Source organism: Bombus impatiens, unplaced genomic scaffold, assembly GCF_000188095.3.
Source record: "Bombus impatiens unplaced genomic scaffold, BIMP_2.2 scf_0136, whole genome shotgun sequence".
Taxonomy (NCBI): domain Eukaryota; kingdom Metazoa; phylum Arthropoda; class Insecta; order Hymenoptera; family Apidae; genus Bombus; species Bombus impatiens.
The window spans coordinates 807,676-829,792 of NT_176555.1; the positions used below are offsets into that span (position 1 = coordinate 807,676).

General features: G+C 44.4%; 1 protein-coding gene across 4 annotated transcripts in view; it reads right to left on the reverse strand.

The window, feature by feature from the left end:
• The window catches only part of LOC100742861 (3-phosphoinositide-dependent protein kinase 1), a 424,087-nt gene that overhangs the window by 350,143 nt on the left and 51,827 nt on the right, over nt 1-22,117 (reverse strand). For 2 of the 4 annotated variants that reach the window (XM_024365542.2, XM_012381900.3), the window contains exon 2: nt 7,401-7,427. The exons of the other annotated variants lie outside the window; for them this stretch is intronic. In XM_024365542.2, coding sequence (XP_024221310.1) covers nt 7,401-7,427 — 27 coding nt within the window. The remainder of the gene's footprint in view (nt 1-7,400; nt 7,428-22,117) is intronic. 4 annotated transcript variants of the gene reach the window in all.

The window sequence follows — 22,117 nt, forward strand, 5'->3', positions numbered from 1 at the left end:
AGTCCATAGATAATGAGAAGAGGGTAACGTCAAGAAGAAAAGGGAGAAGGAAAGAGGTCGCTATCGAGCGTCGAAGAAAAAATAACGAAGGTAGCCTGGTTCCCTATCCGTGCCCTCGCATCTCTTAATCAATTATTGTTAGACTCGTCCACACCTCCCCCGCCACTGCCAGGCGATTTCTCTTGAAAAATTGATCGGGGCCTGTCTTTTGCCGACCCTTCTATTCCTTGGCGAGCATACGCCGGAGATGAGAGAAATGTAGGTCGAGGGAAAAAAGTCGAAAGTTGGCTGAAACGGCGCAACGATGTTTAATTCGAACGCGTAAAATCAGGAGTCGCAATCTTCGTCGAATTAAGATCAAAAATCCACAGGGTCGATCGGCTTCATTAGGAGGCCGAGATCAAACGAATGGCGCGTGAGCGTCGAAATGAAAAATGTTGGAATTATCTCGCTCCCTCAGCACCGAGTCTTGCGACTTCTCGCGCCTAGGGGTGGCTGCTCCCGGAGTCCTTCCTGATGCTGCGTCCCTAGGAAAACTCATTACTCTGTCAGGGATATTCATCAAGCTTTGATTATTTGCATGTCACACATTGAAACTCGTCTAGATCTCGCGTCTTAAAAGCTGCCGACACGATGCTTCCTTGTTTATACGTTGTTTCGCTACGATTGCGATTTTGGCTTTGGTATTATTGTGCGTCAGAGATAACGTTAGGAATAGATGGAAGATTCTTAGGGTAGATTGGTACAGTGACGAATGGTTCGAATATTGGGTTATCGTGACAATGTTTAAGTTGAGGATCGGGGCTTGACACGGTTGATATAAGACCTTCGAAACATTTTCTTCTCCGGGAAAAAGAAACTTCCTATATTTGGTAGTTCTCTCGACTTCGTATATCCAATTCGTACCACGACTCCCCCAAACTACAATTCTCCCGAACATGAAAATAATTCTATATACGCAAATCGTCTTTATCGCTTCTAATCCGCCCGTGTCCTGGAAAGAAGCTCGTGACGCGGAGAATTCAAATATTTAGGAACACGTTCGATCGAGTCGAGCTAAATATTTACCTAAGACAAAATGAAAAGAACGAGAGGAGGTTGGACGGAACCGATTCGGGGGATGAAATGAGCGTCCAGTCGGGAAACATATTCGAGGATCTCGACTCGGTGGTCTTCGACTTCGTCGATTCGAAACTCACCCTTCCGCCTATCAATTCCCAATAGGTTGGCGCTCCGCTCGAGAGCGTACTCGACTGTCCGACAGGAGAACAGGAAGAGAGACGGAGAAAGAGGGAGGAACGTAAGGGCCCCGTGTCTCGCGGCGGCGGCGGCACGTCGAATTCTTCAGTCGTTAGGCGCGCAGGCTGTAATTGACGTGGTCGAATAATGGAGTGCTGCCAATGGGCACAAAGGGCGAATGCTGGATGCGGTGGTGCCGCATGAAAAGCCCGAAGGGTGGCAGAGGGAGAGGGTGGCGAACGGTCAGAGCAAAGTTCCTTGCGATCCAAAAGGAGACAGAACGTTTTTATCCCGTTTCCGACCCCTATCTGATCAGGAATGCCTCTCACGACTCGAGTGATTTATTCCCTCCATTTCTGGGGATTATTTTATATATAGATCCGGGCCAGAGCCACTCTGGACGCCGTGCCGCGCTGCGTCGCGTCGCGTCGCATCAGCATCACGTCTCCTCTCTTCTTCCTTGGTCGAAACTCAGGGCAAAGACTTCCAGGATCACCCACCCAACGTCTCTGTTCCGCGTTTCCGGCGTCGCCACCAGCCTTTTCGAAAGTACCAGTCCTTTCGAATTCCTGACTCGGCAGCTCCCTCTGCGCGTACCCACAAAGGGAGTTATTTCTTGAATTCTTTCGCCACGCGAATTCCCGCCGGCTAGGGTGTCACGGTTATAAATCGCTCCACCCCCGATCAAGATCCCCGATTTTTATTCGGGAGACCGAGTTGCGATTCGACACACCATGTACCGGATCAATTTTCAAATTCTGTTAACAACTGTATCTATGTTATACATATCTATACGTACATCGCGTCTGCTTTTTGAATTACCGAATGACACGATATCATAAGAGGATGAAGGGAAGAAAAGCAACATCCAACCCTCTTTTCTCACGTCGAAGAAGCGCCAGGACTTCGAAAATATCATTCCGTGTAATGGACGAATGGAAAGGGGGGAATCGTTGGAACGAACTGAGCAGACAGACGGTACCGCCAAAACTTTTTTCCAGCCGACGAATCTCTTGGAACACAGGCGCGGCGAGAATCCGGTGTCGACTTTTCGCGAAATGCTGCGAACACCACGGCAGCGCCATAACTTTCGAGATTTGAGAGATATCAGTCGGGCTCCGGTAAATCACCGGCAATCATTCACAAGATTTCACGGGATAAGAAACGTGAAACGTATTCCCTCTGCCAACTTCTTTGTTTCTCTGTCCCTCTTCCCCTCTACCGTAGCCCAGCACTTTCGACCTCCTTTTTCCACGACCACGTTAGCTGCTCGACACTTGGCGAACCACGTAGGGCCACGTCCTACGAGAATTCCATTAACGAACAGAGAATAGCTTGTAGCTAGAAGAGGATTCTTCGCTGGATTAACACCAATGTATCGCGTTTTACGGATTGGCTCGATCGATTAGTCGACTTTTATTTGGTCGACACTCGTCCAAATCGGATTCGATCATACGTAGTATCGGTATCGAGCTACGTTACGCGCCTTCAAGGGGCAATCTCGTTAACATCTTCAACGTGTCCTTCGACAGGGGTGATTCGGTAGTCTTCCGCGTTGATGTTTGCTCGTTTAGGTACTTTGAAAAATCCCTCCAAATCCCTTGGTTTTCGCTTATCCTTTTATTATCGCGTGTTGGAATATATCGATGTGTCGTCAGAGTTTAATTAAAGAAAATCCAACATCGTTGCTTTACGAACGATGCTTTTTATTCGAATGGACAGCATGTAGTTAAAGAAACGTTTCTTGGTTTCCTCGATGGCCGTTTAGTGCAGGGGCGCGTAAAAGTTTATCTCAACGTCGATAAAGTGTGGAACGAATTCGTACAAAAATGCGTTGTGAATGTACGTGAAAATATTTAATTCATGGACGCATTTCATATGATTTATAACAGCGATACGGCAGTCGATGCCCGCCTATATGCTTTTATAGTATTGCTCCGTGTCTCCTCTTCCGAGGGAACGTAACTTTCTTGTATCTTCAATAACGGGGGGGGGGGAAATAACTGCTGGCGAATATGCGGGAAGTACCCGACGCTAATTTTGATAAAAGTTTGTGGGTTTATAAAAGGAATACAACTTTGTTTTCCAGTAATAGCAATAAAAGTCCATTTGCTACAAACAGTTTCCTTCTTACAGATAACATCTAAGAGGTTATATAGACGAATATTCAAGAGATATATCGTGCTTCTACCGAACGTTGTCGAAAATTCTCGTTATCCTTCACCCAGTTTCGCAGTTCCCTACGGTTAATCGATTATAAATCTTCTAACACGAAAGAATTTCGTTAAGGAATGGCGGAAAAGGCGACGAAAGCGTGACGACGATTCTGAAAAACTACGCAGCGGTATAGCCGAACATTTTCAAAATAGCCGCGCGCTGGTAAAATACTGCGCCGTGTAAATCAATCGGCTGAGCGATCGCGAGACGCGACGCTCTTAAATTTCCCTCGAACTGACGGCCGCCAACGAAGGTGCGCAAAGTGCTGGATTGTCGGTTATAGGATGTCCAGACTCGTCAACTCGCCCTATTGGCCGTTACGTCCGCGCTCGCCGTAACGTTTGTTTGATGGAACGCGCGTTACGTTTAAGGTGAAACTCTCGAAGTGATTGACGAAGGCTATTAGGGATAGTTCGATTTCGATGGCAATGTGCAGATTTTCGAAGAGGTGATTCTGGAGTAACTTTGAATTAGGATAGACGACGACGATATGGAACCTTGGAACCTTACGCTGTTTTTACCCGATAATTTATTCGCGCATTTGTTATTTTTCAACATTCGAAATTTCGAATCTTATCGTCGATATCGAAATTCATCCGGCCGCGCGATAGTAACTAAAAAAAATGCACACATAAAAATATCTGCAAAAGCCAGTCTCCTAAATAAAAATAAGTCTGCTAAAAAAAGAGTCGCGTGAAAAACGCGGACGGTTCCCTGAAATATCGAAATTCGCAGTTTCATATCGAGCAACCGAAAGTTTAACTACCTGCCATTTCTGCGTAAAAATCACACGCTTTTCTCGTTCTGGTTCAGACATTGCCCACGACTATTCCCTTTCGACTGGCAGACACGCAACAACCAGCGTTTATATATTATTCCGCTGGAAATAATAATATTGCAAGTGAGGAGGGGTGGCAGATCGACGGCATTGCGTGGCGGCGCCATTACCGTGCCTAAAGCACCGAAATTATCGGTGTATCGCGTGGCGAACGGGGGTGGCCGGTTCTCTTGCGAGTGTCCCGGCGAAAAAGAGAGCGAATCGCAACAAATCACTCGATATCTCGGAAGCCACGCGCCGAGAAAGCCGGCGAACAGCCCCGAGGAGACAGAACCGAAGGAAAGAGAGAGACGAAGAGGAAAGGGAGACCGGAACAACCACAGAGACGCAAGAACTTTTCTTATTTACGAGCGAGCTTATTTCCTCGGGCTACTGCATATGGATATCAGAGCGAAGCGATGGCACGCGGCGTGGCGAGCCGAGGTGGATGCGAGAATCGGCCGAGCACACCGCCTGGAACTTTAATGCTACCTTCCAAGCCCTCCTTCCGCCTCGCTGGTCAATTCTCTTCTTTCTCCACTTCAGGGACTGCTCGTGTCAACCGCCCACTCCACACACCTTGACACACGCTCGAATCAGCTCGCTTTCTCGCGCGGAAAGCCGGAGAAACTTCAAGCTAAAGGATTAGAAAAGGCGCGGTTGGCTTTCCAGCAAGAGAATCTCGATGCAAATGAATGGAATAAGTCGTAGAGTTAATGTAATCTAGTTAATCGTAATGACGGCTAATGGAATACCAGACGTTTTAGAAAATTGTTTTCAAGAGAATTTTAATGAAACAAACAGGGTTCGTGGTGAGATCGGTGGGGAGATTCTATTTGAAGTAATTTGAACTCGTTCCGCCGTTCGCACGAGAAGATTTAATGGGATACCTATATCCTAATGTATCGCGTTATCTGGTAAATAACATTAATCGGATTAATCGTTAAAATGAACTTCAGTCGATATTTGTTGACTCGAGCCGCCATATCGGTGAATATTTAGGCAGAACTCGGTGTTCACTTTGCAGCGATCTGTGCGTATCGATTTACTCGGGTTTATTTACCTGATCATTTCGACTAACCGTTGATTCGTGATATACAATAAACGGTTCAAATATGTAAAATAATCGACTCGATTGAAATAACATTTTACAGGAGTTAAAATTTGAAATTTGTTTGCTCCTACGAAAAATAAAAAGAGAAAACATAGTCGGAATCCGTACTCAGGTATAAACTTTATAATCGACCATTTCGCATGTAGCGAAGCGAAGAAGACGATAGAAACGCGATTCTATTTTCCAGAGAGTTCGTCGCGCACACGACATAGTATACGGAATTCAAAAAGAATTTGTGCGTTAGTCGCTGTTTAAGACACCGTTAAACCAGCTCACAGTACACTTATTTTTACGACTAGAAGACTTACTTTGTAGTTATGAAAAGTTTACCCGTCCAAAAGTCGTTCAGTAAAGTGAACCTTCGTACTTTAAGGCTGTTGCCACGTGCATGTTCGCAGCGTCGACAGAAATTATGTTAAGGAAATTACCCCGCCCCGAAACTACCACGAAACATTAGTCTTCGACGACCACATTCTTTGCAACACTGTAACTGCTTTCACTTCGACAAAAACTCCCGACGCCTCACGTTGCAACATTGCTCGACAAAAAGAAGAAAACTTGCGGCAGAGAGAACCGACAAGTATTTACAGGTTGATCAAGATACCTGAAGTTTAACCGGGCTGGTTTGACTTTGTGTAAGTCCGATTTCCAGGATATGGAAGTCACCGATTTCTTCGTGTCCTTAATTACACTGGTTTGCCGTAAAAGGCTCGCTTGGATCCGAAAAAGAATTTGGATCTGAAAGGATCTTCTCGTTGAAGTAGCCGAATTATCGGACACACGTATCGACTCCTTTTCGAGTGTGCCGGTTACGTCGTGCGAATCAGCACGTAAGAAGATTAAGAATACAGAGAACAAGCAGGCAGCAGCGGCAAAAATGTTGTCGGAAACGTTGCAAAAATGTCAAGGAAATGAAAAAATACGTTTATCGATTTTATTGTAGTTTCGAAGAACAAGTGATACGTGGAATATTAAGAGATACCATTGTTGCCGACGAAGGAAATAGCACAACATCGTATCAAAAATTGATGGTGGAACGACAATGCGGAAATAGTAGTAGAATAATTTTTCAGAAATCAGCAGAAAGTTCGATTTCTCCGCCGTTATCATTCTTTCTCGAGAAAACATTAGGACTATCAGCGATAAAGGTAAGAAAGCGACTGGATTTCGCTCACGTCCGAAGAAAAAGTGAATCTGTCGTCCGAGAGGGAATCACGTCGCCGGAAACGTACTACCTACTCTGTCACAGTAGCACGTCACTGACTGTTTCTTGATTCGAGCACAGAGATCGACGACGGAGCCCTGATCTCCCGACAGGGTCCAGAAATTCGTTTCGTACGGTTAGTGATGGACAAGATTTGTTTGAATTCTGTCACGACCTCCCCGATCGTTCTCCGTAAGGCAAAAGGGACAGGTCGTGGTCCCTGGTTTACAGAAATTGGATGCAGGATTTATTCGTAAAATCGGAACGTATTATCGAAGCAACGTGACCATTCAAAACCAAACGAAATATATGAAAATCATACTAAAGGAAATCAGACAGTAGCAATCTGTATAATAAACGATCCTTGTCTTAAAATATCTTGACCATTAGAAAATTTTGTGCGACACATTTGTCGCGTAATGAATCAGTAAGCGGAACAATTACACGCAGATGTTTGTACTTGTTAGATAATTTGAGTTAATTCGTCAGGATAGAACAGAGGTAAAGGAAAAGTGAGAATTCCTAAGTGCCTTGAATATCGGTATTTAGATGACGCGAGATAACTCTACCTATTCTGCACACGAACCGCATGCAGAAACGGGTTCAACTACATACCTCCGCGTGTTTGCGCCGGAATTCTCCGAAGGAGAATTTCCTTACCTTCAATTACGTGTTAAGGTTCAGTGTATAATTTTCACCGCGTATAATTTAAAACAACCATAATTATGTTATTTAGCCTTTCGATCGTCTTGGTATTACGCAGTATTTTTCGGTTTTCCAATAGAATACTAGAATAATTTTGTATTTACCTTCTCCTTCTGCGGATCATCCTCGATCTGAAATAAGATAAAACGCAGCAATTACCATTTAATTCTATATTATAAGACCAGAACTTATTTACAAATGAAACGAAATCACTTCCTAGGTCGTCATTGAAAAATTGCGTCGAAATGTTTCAAAATTGTCAAAAATTATCCGAAATACGAAAAAAAAAGAAAGGCGCGGCGAATATCGGATATTTGTTTCGGATATTTGCTTTCGAATCCCCGAATACGCAACGGAAACATTATCGATATCCGTACGCTATTTCTGTGGCTACAATTTATATTTAACCATTATCTCGAGCAGGATCCGCGTTTGTAAACATCCTCGAAATGGACCATCGATAGATAAAAAGCGGTCACTGGTCGCGCGATTAAACGGCGTCAGGATAAGAGTTCATTGCAATCCAATTACCTCCGCCACTCGACAGGGGGTAATTAATCGTACGGACGATGGCTCGCGAGTATCGACCTAGTAATTGTTAAGCCAAGACACGGATTACCGATATCTCCGAGTTGAATTTCGCGATGTTTTGCACGAACGTTATCGAGTCGATTCCGACGTCACATGAAACAGAAATGAGAAGTATGGAATTTTTGTCGATTTCATACTTTGGATCGTTTAAAAATAAATCATGGAAATTATTGGAAATTGCGAAGAGTGACGAATACAAATGAACTGAATAGAAAAACTTGTACTAAGAATATATTTATTAAATGATCTTTATGTTACACGGTACGGTTAATCTTTAAAATTATGGGACAGTTTACCGAACGATAAAGCCTTCGTTATAATTACAATAAATACTTGAGTTTAAAGTTGCAACAACTACGATATCGATCTCGTGCACGCAATTTATCGTCTGATAAATTTCATACATTTTATTCCACAGACGGTAGACACCTATATTTCGATCACGATTACAAGCTCGATCGTCTATTTCCTCGACGCATGAGTTACGCGCAATAACGTCGAGTGACCTGTGGAAAATGCAAAGGGAAAATTAAAAAAAAAAAAGGATGTGAAGGGGATACCAGAAGGAAAACGATAATAAATAACTATGGAGACGCGCGTGACTTCACGTTCGAGATGTCGCAACAAATCATCGATCTTCACGGAAATTAAATCCGTGCACCGTGAAATAAAAATAAAACTTGTACGCAACATAAGTCGAAGATGTAAATAAACAACGTACAAAAATAGTCATACCAAAACGTAAACGACTAAATATACAATGTACGTAGATAAATCCGAAATGTAAACAAATAATCTAAAAATATACGTAAATTGAAGGAAGATGTAAACAAGCAAACAGAGGGTGTACAATAGGTAAACAAAGTCACAACGTAAATAATCAGATTGAAAGTATAAATAGATAAGTAAAACATACGAATAAACCAAATTCTCTACGGTGAATGAATTTAACGTTCGAATTTATAGCAATTCAGTTTTTTCAACAGTTTAATTTCACTGGCACAAAACGTGAAAATCATATACAAAAGTTCCCACCCCATTCTGCTGCGCAATTTTCTATTCCAATAACGAATATTTATGGAAAATTGTGTCTCATAGGTTCAATATAGATAAATCATTGCGAGCTCGTTAAAAGAGACACGACAAGAAAAATTCTTTATTATCTCGACCGCGAGATGTTGTTGGTTCATGCGATCGGAGGGAAGGGAAGAAAATATAAATGCACGGGCCGGTGTTTATGGCAGCTCGTTACCACCGATGGTTTTTAATTTCAACCGCACCGGTTTTTTCCCTTCTTTCCTTCCATTCAAACACCCTTAAGTATGTTTACATGCACTACTTAACCCATTGTACCCGAAAGGGGTACGAGAGGGAAAGAAAATGGTTGGGCAACGGGGCCCGTGCTTCTCTGGCATCCACGAGGGGTGATATGAATATTAATAATAATACTCCTGCGTCTTCTGAAAAGCAAATTTTAGAATAACAATAGCTTGGTCCGCCTTTCCTCTTTGTTCCAGCGTCTTCGTATCGCGACATTGAACGCGTACGACTACGCGGTATTAGCGTCGACGGGACGCAATTTCATAAATCTTCACGGGAATTACATTCAGGTATTGCAATCGTGTCCTGACTGCGACATTAACAAACCAACATGGCGACAATACCGATCATTTATCATCGTTAATCGACACGTTGGACAACGAGGAAAACAATATCTCGAGCCGGAGGATCGGCGAGTGAAAGACAAAAAAGAATGTAAGATATCGATGACGATGAATCGTTTAAAAGTTTTCTCTATATCTCGCGTGAGTATCGTACAATGCGTGGCTAGGTTAAATGGCTAATAAAGACGCAATTTACCGGCCGACGATACAAATCGCGTAACGCGTAACCGATACAGAAACAAATGCTTTTTAATCCAGTGAACGCTATGTTCTATCTGTATCAGCGACGCTTAAGTGCGTTTACATGGTCTGGCTAACCCCATTACCATCCGCCAACGTGTCCAGGGGGATGCAAAAGGAATAAAGAGGAGAAAGAGAGAGAGAAAAAAAGGGGAGGAAAAAAGGAGGCGTGTTGGAGGTGGCGAGGAGGAAGGCTGCTAGAGAGGAGAAGCGAAAACAAGAGAGCAGCAGAGGAAGATAGAAATAGAGGACATAAGGGAGCAAGAAGGAGGTTGGTGCGGTGTAAAAGCGGCTTCCTCGACGTGTAAGGTACGAGTGTAAGGCTCTTAAATGGTTATTGGATTGAGACCCTGCTCGAACGAGCGGGAACTTACTTGGCGATATCCTATCGTGGTAGCGGTGTTCATGGTCGAGGGAATGTTCGGGGAAGGGAGAAGAGTAGACAGGGGTGGAAAGGAGGAGAGAAGGAGGATGGCGTGGAAAGGCGAGAAACGGGGCGAAGAGGAGAAGCAGAAGAGGAGAAGCAGAAGAGGAGCTGGAACGTGTAAAAGAACGGGTTGCATCGTAGGCCACACACGTATCGTGTAAATAGAGATAGCGGAAGAAAAGGTGATGGTAAGGTGAGAAGGGAAGAGAAAGAGAGAAAGGGCGAAGAGGACACACAAACAGGCCGAGTTGATGTGGATATTCGTATGCTCAAGGTGTGCCGACCACCGTGGTAGTCTCTCTGTTGTGTCCCGTCAGCCGGCCAAGTTTTCTTAACACTTTATTGCGGCCTATTGTAGCGTTACCTCGGTGAAACGGTACAAGTGCCATATGAAACATTTAGTCGTAAGGGAAACACTTAATTTAACCGAGGTCAGGCCGCCTCGTTCTTTCAATATTCTTTCGCCGCTTCAACGCAGCCCTCTCTCGTTAGATACGCGGCACACGTGACCGTCGTAACTATTGCTACCAAGCTGCGCTTCGTTAATGGCACCGCTGTTAATTATACGCGATTACGTTGCACCGCCGAACGTCTTACCGGACCGTCTGTATAATGTTTCCTCTAACGAACTTAAGGTACTGCACGGGAGAATCATCCGCATGGTAAATCGAGCGAAACGCGTAATCGATTTCAATGAAACTATCTGGATGCAGACGAGGAATCTGTGATACGTTTGAGTAGGCATTTCGTTCTAACACGGCGCACAACGACGACACGATTCTTCCAATTGAAGATAGTAACGCGGTCCCCTTATTTTGTTTTTTTCCCCGAGCGTGCAATTTAAAACGTAGCGTGGTATGTCGCAACTCGCAAATGAACGTCGCTTTATTTACCATTCTATCGCAAGATTAACAGCTGTCACGATGATAGAAGGAAAACGAAGAAAAGCAACTACTTCGCCGTATACGGAGAGGAAGATTTAGAGTTCACGGATCAATGAAAGCTTCGTGAGATGCGTAATGAAAACAAATTGCGAGACATCTGGTGAGACGCGAACGATAAGGCGAATTAAATGTACGTCCGTGTATACACTCGTATCCCCTTTGCGCGCTCTTCAAATCGTAAATTAGTGGAACCAATTTAAGATCGCGTGGATGTTAAAAATTCCAGGATAATTTCACCGTTATCCCTGGTAAACGCGAGGGAACCACGTACCTTCCTGGCTGGGACCGGAAGTCGGAACGAACGAACCGCCGCGCCGCACAAAGAAGAGTTTTACGCTGATCGTTAGCCTCGTCCCTACTCCGCCTTCTTCCCAACAACTTCCGCTCGTGTATGCAATAGCAGCGTCGCAAACAGCAACAAGCTCCTGTGGCAAACTGTTACCGATATTACCCTGCCACTTAGTTACCAATTTACTTGGCTAGTTGAGGGGCGATGGCGGGTTGGCTGTGAGGTAGTTTCCGCGATTCACGCACGTTTACATGTAAATCCAGATATAAACCGAGGTCCTAGTTATTGCCCCGGTATTACGAGGCCGCGCCACAATGTCGTCATTGGAAGAACGTTTTTAAGGGTTCTACCGTTTTCACGTTTAGCACACGCCAGATAACGATGGAAATTGACCTGACCGAGGGGAGCTTGCTTCACCGTCGATATCGTTGAACCTCGTCGATTGAATTCGAATCGCGCTTGTTCTACCCGGTCACGACTTAATCACGCGATTTAACGAATATTTAAGTAAAATTTAAACAGACAAAAATAGACGACGCGTTCGATCGAATAATCGTCAGGAACGTTATTAATATCTTTGAAAGCGTGAGACAATCGAAAGTAATCGTATAGAATGTCCCCTCTTATTCATCGATGTCCCAGATGGTCCCAGATGGAACGAACGAATTCGCGTACTTAACTTGCCGGATTAAATATGTCCTCGTTTAACTTCCCAACGACTGATCGAAGTAGAAGCGTAAACACGGTTAACGAGGTTAAATCTCGCTTCTACAGATTCGTTACCGAGATCGAGTCAAGGTTTCACACGGCCACACAGACTGCACGAAGTTTTCACGGGAAGGGAAGAAATCCGTCTATTAACTCTCCGAACTTCCTCCTCGACTTCTTTTCAACGGATCTGTCGATTCAAACTTCCTGAAAGAATTTCCGCGCCGTTTTTAATTAGCGAACGTTTCACGCGTACCACGCGACATCAGTGCAATGCGCCGATTGAAATCGCACGTTCGTCGACTTTGGATCTTATCAAACGTAACTTGTTCGCGTGTCGACCGTCATTCAAACTGACGAGCGACGAAGAAAAGCGACAACTTTGAAAAAATCTTCGAAACGAAACCCACCGAAAACCGTCTCGCCGAGTTCTCAATGCTCGTTGCACGCGTGAATCGCGCTATTTAGGTTTCGACCGAGTATGGCAGGAATAGAGGTTCGCGAACGCACGCTGTCTGCCGCGTTTTACACGCGAAGATACTCTTCCCCAGCGTTGAAATTGAAACACGAACTCGCTTCATCAAATCCGACTAGCAGCCACTCTAGATTCTCTTTCTGTAAATAAGCAGAACCCGAAGAAACAAAAGAAGACGAGCAAAAAGAAAAAGATTGGATTGAAAATCGCAAACAGGTACGCTTACGCGGGAACTTTCGCCGCAAGGACTCGCAAGCTCGCCAATTAATTCGAGTGGCGTGGCGCAATTAATTTGTTTCGGGCTGCGGATGCCGCTCGTAAAACGTGCGGATAAAATTAATGAAACGGGGATAGAAGGAGATCTGAGTCGGCGCTGCGGTCGCTGAAGGGAAGCCAAAGCGCGGAGAAACGAGCGAAGAACTAGAAAGAGTCGGTGGAACGAAGATAGAGGGAATTATAACAACGAAAAAGGGGATGGAAGGCGGCGCGATGCAACGACAGAAGCCAGGAGGAAACCCGACGACCGAGAATTATATCAGAAATAATATTCCATGGCTGCTTCGATGAGATAAACCGTTCTGAAGGACGCGAAGGGTAAGTAGAGAGGCAAAGGATAGAGAACGGAATGTTTTTTAGGAACGACGATTTAACCACGATCTCGCTCTCTGGCCCGCTTTGTGCTCGTTTCGAGACACTTTGTCAACGATAACGTTTTCAAAGATGAACGTGGAAAATATGAGAACGAAGCTACACGGATATTTGTCGCTTTAGTTGCGAGCAATTTTCTGATGCAGCCTGGTGGGACTCTCCCGAATTCTGAAGTTTCGCGAACTCGTTTTCGCCAAGAAAAAAATATCTTACTGTTCTGGGAATTTTATTTCTGCCGGGATTGAGAGCATCTGGGAACAGTGTCGTTTCTTCTAAGATCCACGCGGATCGTTATCGATCAGGGACAAAGAATAAAAATTCGTCGTTGAAGTGATTTAAAGATCCGCGTACGAAATGAACGCATCAAGGGAACCGGTTAATTGCGACGCACACTCGACAGAGACAATTAATTCGTTTTACGCGGCACACTGTAAGCCGATAAAAGCGTGTCCTAGGCCGTCAAAGGCAGAGCGGGGCCGAGACTACGTACGGAAACCGAAGGAAAACGTCGAGCCGCCCTCGAACGGGACGAGTATACACTCGATTCCAATTGTTTTATCGTTGTACGCGAAATGATAAAATCGCTACGATTGCGGGCACCAGGCTCGTCTCGGTGAAAGTAAAGGGTGCACGAGTGTCCTTGTACGCTGGTAGCGAGTTTAAGAGAGAGGAACCAACCGCGTGCTCGAGGGAAGTCGATGGAATCTCTTTTGTTTTTCGATGACAACCGGCACAAGGGTGAACGAGAAGGAAGAAAAGTAAAAGAAAAAGAAGAGGGCAGGGTTAGGCCGAGGTGCTTCGAGGGTAAGCTAGGGATGGTGGTGGTGGCGTTTATTCCGATACCGTGCCGCGCGAGACCACCGTCTGTAAACGATCCAATTAAATTTCGCGCTATTGTAATTCGAATGGACCAAGTTGTATTGCATAAATAAATTTATAACGTTATATCTGCGCCTTTCCGCGGATCTCATTTCCTTTGTCCCCTGCACAATTCCCTCTCGGCGTTTCTCTCTTTGTCTCTTGCCTCTTTTCTCCCCCTCTCTCTTCCTCTTTATTGCGCTCGTTGGTGTAATTTATTTATCTCTCGGCGTGTTCTTCTCTCGCAGTCCTGCGATGGAAAGGCCACTTCGAATTTCTTCGGCCCTTCGAACGAAGGGTTGCCAGTTGCCACCGCGAAGGAGGACCGTTTCGCGGGAGCACGGACCGAAATATATGTTGCATCGATGACGACGCGAAAAATATCAAAAGCCAAGTGATTTATGAATAAAGAATTTATGCGAGCTGTCGGAGCTCGGTAATGGTGGAACAGGGGACGAGTATCGCTCGAGGGATCGAGGAAAGGGAGGGAAAATTAGTATGGACGAATCTTCGAGTAAGATACGATGAAAGAAAAGGATACTCTGTGGAAACGAGGGAACGCGTGGTTTTAATCAATATATTTAATCGATACACCGCAAAACTAAATACGCGAAGGATGTAAAGTGTGGTTATTTAGAAGAAATACTGTGACAAATATTTGATATTATTAATTCGTAATTTCGTACAAGCAACATCTAAAAATTAATGAGTCAACAGATGTCTCGGAAAGGATCGAAAGGAAAAGAATGGAACGTCTTATTAGAATTCATCGCGACTTTTTATGTTCCCTCCGTGAATTGTATTTCATCGGGGAGGAAGGACACTATTATTCGAGGTTTCGAATATTTCCAAACCCCTATCCGAGTCGACCTACCCGCTGGATACGCCTTAACCCAAGTAGTTCAATAAAATGTTTTACAACTATGACGTGCCGTGCACCATCGTGGAGACGGAAAATTAAATTCAAGAAAACCAGTGAATAGATATACCGTGCGACTTAGAGCCATCGTTCGATTTTCCTTCGATCCAATTTTCCCCGAAATATTTAGCCAGGCATCGGGCGTCGGGCGTCGACTGTAATCGCGTTAGATCGCCCGAGCGGCCATTAATGAGCTACGCGATACCATTATTTCCATTCGCATTTACACGTGTTACGAATTTACGAGCGTTTACTAATGGCGCACACATTCGATCTGTAAACGTATTAGCGCGGTCAGCCCTTCGTAAAATTCACGCCAGCGCGTATGATACTATCAAAGGGTTTACTAAAATACAACCGACTTAGCGCTATGCGTGTACACGATTTGATAGGCAAATTAGTAAGCAATACATATACAGGTAGAATTTTGCGTTTGGCGTATAATTCGTTCTATAGAACGAGTTAAAAATTCTGTTCGTAAATAATTCCCGGTACCAGAATATACAAAAATTCTACGCTTACATCTGTGACGAAAATAAAACGTGAGAAAATTATGTCTGTTGCGTGGAAACAATGTGTCAACGATCACGTTTATTACGAGGCACAGATGCCGCACGAACGCACGGTGTCCTTTTTTCTAAGGGAATATGAAAAAATATCTTGAAACAGAGAATCTCGAAAACGACGTTTACCCTTTCCTCCATCGAGCAGAGTAGTAATCACCACCGCGATGCATGCCAACGTATCGACAACTCTTTTCAATTTAATCTTCCTTTGATTCTTTAAAACATTTACCTTTAACGGCCGCGCTGAAGCATCGGTGTTTTTATATTACTACTATCGAAATAAATGTAATTGGAAAGGAAATGGAAATATCGAAAGGGTAGGTTATAGATAAACGTAGATAAAAGAAACGTAAACGTACGAGGGTAAAAACAAACACAGTCGTCGCTTTCATTTCTATCCAATTTGCCCGAAGTGGCGAATTTTGGAGGAAGGAACGCGAAAACCTATCTGCGGGCAAAATAATGCGCATCAACGTGTATTCGTGCGCGGATGCTCATTCGAGTGATAAACGAGCGAGTCGAAATTGAAACCGCTAATGAATATTAATGAAATCGATGGTACCCGCTTTTTTTTCAACCCGGTCCGTTGATCGGCCACGTATACTGCGAATAAATCTCGATCAACGCATAAAACTGTCTATGAACTTCGTTGGAATTACACGTTGCGGGTTCAATTAAACGTCGAGGGTGCGTGGAAACGAGCATCGAGGATTCGAAATCAAAAATAGTCTCCTTTAAGGAGGATTAACTACAGATGTTTCATAGAATTATCGAGATGTGACTGTCAACGTATTTCTTATGTTAGTTTAAACCTAAAATTGCAGTGAATCATTAAAATTTTACAGTAGAAGATCGGTCACGTACCACGTTTGATGAAAACCTTCATTTTATATCTTATAATTTTTCAAGCGAAAAATCCGAGCAATAACTTTTTCCTCGATTATCCCATCGAATATATCTTTTCCATACCTGCACCCTCTCTCTCTCTCTCTCTCTCTCTCTCTCTCTCTCCTGCGCTTCTCAATCACGCTCCTCGATCAAAAACGAAGAAAAAGAAAATAAAGACGGGTAGAACAGAAACAGGTTGTCCTGAAGCGCTTTTCCCCGAGAATGAAAGTTTCCGTGTCGGCTAGACAGGGCCATTTTAAGAACCACCTGATCCGTTAGGAACGCCTAGAGAAAATTGAATCGGCTCCCCGGACAGTTATTTATGCAAAACAGCCGCTCTTTAGGCGATATACCGCAGGCAACGGACCGTATCTCACAGAATGCTCGTTACTGACTGCGGAACAGAAAAATATGTGTGTGTGCACCGCTAAACGGCCGGCGGCTGTTATTTTTATTTTCTTGTTGAATCTCCGAGTAAAACTCAGACTCGCGTTCGTCATGCAAATTCCATTTGAACACCTCAAGTGCTCTGCCGTCCCCGTGAAAGACGATCCAGACGACATTGCCGACCATTTCCGAACTCGAAAAAGTTAGAACCGCGGAACAAACTGTTTCTGCTAAAATTACGTTAAATAATTTCATTAAACAAATGAAACATTCTTACTTTTACGCTATTGTAGTTATCTGTAGGTTTAGTTTTATGTTCATAAATTATGTAAAACCAAGTTCAGCTTGCAGGCAATCAGACTGAAACAGATACAATACAATACAATTTCGTTGCTTCTCTCTCTTCTCTTTCGTTAGCGTCGGTCCTCGCATTATCGTCCGACTTCTCACGCAAGGGGCGCAACTCCGGAAATTTGAGAAAACTGCAGGAGCCAGAAAAATGGGATAATTTTCCAGACACACAAGCAATGTCTGTTGTGCGATATATGTTATTTGAAATATTATTGTTATAGTGGTATTCCAACATACGGAGTTCCATACTACCATTTTCTTCTCTACTAGCGATTTTGTTACTTTCAATGGAAGTTGCACAATTTGTATGAATTTAGCGTAGAGAAATCAACGTAGAGAATGGAAGGTTTGAAAATTGAAGTTTAAAGAGGAAACGCCTAATACGAAAATGATGAAATCCCTAATAACGCGCTTGATAATTCCTGTAGGTATATCGGTCTAGAAATTTTGTACGAGTAATTTAATTACGTAGCCTGACGTGTAGAAATATCGTTTCTCTTCATTCCCTGTTAGAAATTTATTAAATTTTACACTGTGTACGAACTTGTTAATTCCCACGACAAAGAACCAGAAAATGTGTATTTCACCAACGATAACAACATCTGTAACCACTATCGTGTTACACCAGATTAAGTTACTCCTTCGTTATAAAACTTTTATGGTAATTATTGCATCACTAATTGCGGCCATTATAATAAGAGACGTTCATCTACGTAACGAACCGCCCTTGACCTTAAGTCAGAGATTACGTGGCCCAACACGCTCTTCTTTGACTTACAGATGCGTACGAGCACACGATCAAAAGTATAGATAGCCCTGATACAGAAAAATAAATTTATTCGTGTCATAAAGTCAGATTACATCTACATGTAGTCAAACGATGTCCGCTAGGTTGAGTAAAAAAGGGGTAGCGTGCTCGATTTGCATAGCAGTTGTTTCTAAGCATACGGATACCTTACCCAGAATTACCTTACGCAGAATTTCACCACGGGAAGGTTCTAAAACCAACTCAAAATATTTTTATAATCCCTCATGTTCGTATGCTCTTGCCTCCTTCTTCGGCCGACGCGCTTTCATCTGACTCGAAACATTTTTTCACGAATTATCCGAACGATATATTTACTCTTTATATCTTTCGGAAACATTCTCTCTCTCTCTCTCTCTCTCTCTCTTAAATTCTACATTTTTCCTCGGCATTGCCGTACTTATGAAATTCTTTTAGAAAACAGGGAGAAAAGAAAGATAAACGTTTTCTCCAATTGCAGATGTGCAACGCGATAGGGAACGAACGCATGTAAGAATCCTCGTACGAAGGGCACGTTTTACGAAAGAGAGCCCTTCGAAACGTTTTCAACGTAACCGTGCATATACGCGGACGCTTGCTCGCGCTCGCGCGCGCCCGTGTGTGGGTCGACGATTCAAACCGAGCCTATCCCACTAACGTGGGTTGGTAGGTGGATCCTGGTGGATCAATAGCCTCTGTCTGGCCTCACCCTCTGCCGCCAGCCTCAGTGCCCTCATTCGCCGACAACTCAACTCCAAACTCACCCATCCTTCTTCCCTCCCTTTCCTCTCTGTTTCTTTCTCGCTTTCTCCCTCCCTCTGCTCTAGCTTTTCTCTCCTCCGCTGACTGGCTGGCTGACACGATCCCTCTCTCGCTCTTTCGACTCTCCCTACGTCCCTTTCTCTCTCGCTCACCCTCGTAGCAGTCCGATTCACCGTCTCCGTTTCACTCGTGAGCACTCGAAGCAGCCACCCCCGTACGCAATCCCCCGGTAGGTGAGCGCACACACGCGCACCGGGTCGCGCGTCAAGCACAAGCGGACGTATGTTCAAATGTTGCGCGCGCGAGTGTGCGAGCTGATCTTGCGCGTGGGCAAGAGAGTAAGCCGTGGGGCAAGGGTGAGCGCGCGGCAAGGCGGGCTGACCCATTTTTTAGCGTTTCACCTGTTTTATCTTCCCACCCCTTTTTACGCCAGAGCCCTACTTTGTTAATGCCTCGAGCGGCCCGCTAGACGACGCCAGACGGCTTCCTCCGATCCGAGAGTAATGGCCGTCGCGCGTTTTTCAGACGCGTACGTGTTACGGGAGACCGTACAACGACGGCATGTGCGTGTCGCGCGGCCACCGCCTCCAAACCGCTCACAGTCCCCACAGCTCGCGACTAGATGAAAGTAGATACGCTACGCCGCGTGTGCGTCCCGGCGAGTTTCATTAATATTCTGTATCATCGAGTCACTTCCGGATGCGACGTTTGTCGAACACGGAACGCGAGAGGGAGGGCAGAAGTGGGTGGCTGCCTCCTCCGCTTCGATTTTTCCCATCCTCCCGACCTTTTTTCTTCTCGCTCAAGATCACAAACGATAACGTTCTAGGTTGGAATTGTACGAATGACGACTGTCGAAAGAGGGGCTTTCGTCTCGCTTTTCGAGCAACGAAAGTCTCTTTGCGCTTGCGATTACACGCGCTGCCACCTCATTATCATCCGTGGAAATTAATTCGGATGAACCGAGAGGAATGGAGTTGAGATTGTAAGGGATATAACGACAGTAGTAAGGAGTACGATTAACGATACGCGTTACTCGTCGATGGAAATCATCGACGGGGATGCTTTGTGCCATGGAAATTTGAAATTAACCATATCCGCTTCCTCGTACTAGGTTGTTTTATATGCAAATTCGCTCAGGTAATGAAACACACTATGAAAATGGCGTACTAGTAACAGTAAAACGTAAAAATAGTGCCTCTTGACCGCATAACTGCACGAACGTTTTGCAGTCGGCGATCGTAATTGCTTCTTTCATGTTTCGAGCTCGTCGACATAAAACTGCGCCGTTTTAAACTTTTATTTCTTAATTTCATATCGCGAGGATCGAAACGACGAAAGTGATCGATGTATCCTCGCAAATTTCCCATAATTTTCAAACTTTCCGTGGAGGCATGAAATAAAGATTTATATTCTTCGTGTCGTATTTGTTTTCAACGATTACTCATATTATTGCACAACGTTCTACCATCGAATCCGGACTAGTTTCTACCAAAAAGTCAGCCGAGCAGAAAAATGGGGGATCTAGCTGAAATACCGTGGACATAGCGTTGCGTTTGCATCCGTTTTACATCCGAAACTTCGGGATTGGTCGACAATAAGGCGTGCGGTATAATTAACCACAAAACACGTCGAGCTCCGGGACGAGAGCCGAGTCTAACTGCTTGATTATAACCTTATCCGAGGGTTGGCGCGTCACGCTGCGATCACGTACCGCTACGTGAGCAATTTTTGCAGCTAAATACGTGGCCGACGAGCAGACAGCGCAGCGCGTCTCCTAACTCGCTCGATCAGCGTGCACGCCGTTGCAATACGGTACCTCGGGAAGAGAGATACCGAACCGTAAACTTTTTACTGTACGCGCCCTCCGAACTTTTGCCTCGAAATCAAGGCGAGACTGGGTGCTTCAAGTACAAAACGCAAAAGTAGAGAGGAAGGGCAAGATACGAACGTTTATTTAGATCCTGCGCGCCGATGAATCTGTTGTTGTAGTCACTGTCGTCGACGGTTCACCAGAGTAACTGACGGATAACGAAGTCGGGGAAAGAATACTCTTTGTATAGGTAGTATTATCTTGTCGCTGTTAATAATTTTTATTATTTTATTTTTTTATTATTTTTCTATTATTTTATTTTAATTTTTTTTGTCATTAATTTTGTTTTTCGAAGGATTTCGAAAATTAGACTAACGTTGCCTAATAATTGTTCTTTAACTCGATAGCCGGAATAGTTCATAAGATGGAAACACAGTTCTCGTTCGAAAAAACAATCAAAAAGGCGATGGAAGAATAACGGAAGGGAAATGGAAGAAGACAGAAACCGGTGGGAGATGGAACGACTTCCACTTTGGAAGCTTTAGCAACGGGATCGCGGTAACTTGCTGCACAGATTGCAACGGCCAACAGTGACGATCAAATCGTAAAGCTCAGTGTCGCGGTAATATTATATGGTAATAACTGGGCGCAATAACACGTAGCTATCCCAGGTCGAACGTACGATATGCCGAACAAAGCAAAGGAAGGAAATGTAGACGCGGTGAACGTAAAACTGCCAGAAACGTCTCTTCCACGTCCCCGTTTTTACCTTTTCTTCGGTTACATTCTCACGTCGCTGCGTTCGCAACGACTGGTCTCATCGACGCCACTGGAAGAACCACGCGCATAACAAACGACGATCTTAATCAAGATACTCCATGACCTCGTCCGATGCACCTGCATTGAGATTAAAAAGCACTTTGCGCCTCCTGAGAAAAAAGACTACCGGCGAACAAATTATTAAACCAATCCCTTGGACAATTTCCGTCAACTTCGTTCTTCGTGATCTTCCCTAATTCTTTCAAAGTGTATAAAAAAGGAAATTATGCACGATTATTTTGAAGACGAAATGACGCACAACGCGTCGCGTCTATATACTTTCTACCCAGGAAGAACACTCGAAGGAAGGACACGAATAATTAGAACAGCAGTCGGATTTCTTCTTTTTCCATTCCGGTGTCGGAAATTCGGGGCGTGCCACGACAGCGCGAAGATTCTTCGTGTCCCCAGTGACAACGCAATTCGCTTTCGCGAGTAAGACCCGATTTAAAACCCGCGTCGCGCAGTCCGCGCCCAAACCCTGCCGCACCGATACCACGAAAATAAGGTGTTTCGTACGTATACGAAACGCAAGGGACAAAGGTACTAAAGTACGAGAAGAAACAAGACACCTCGTTAATCTCAATTCTCCTGCGAAGATATAAATCAAGAGGAACGGACCGGGCGCGATTCGTTGCGTGTTCCTCGCTCTCGTTTTTCTTTTTTTTTTCTACTCCCCCTTTCCCCT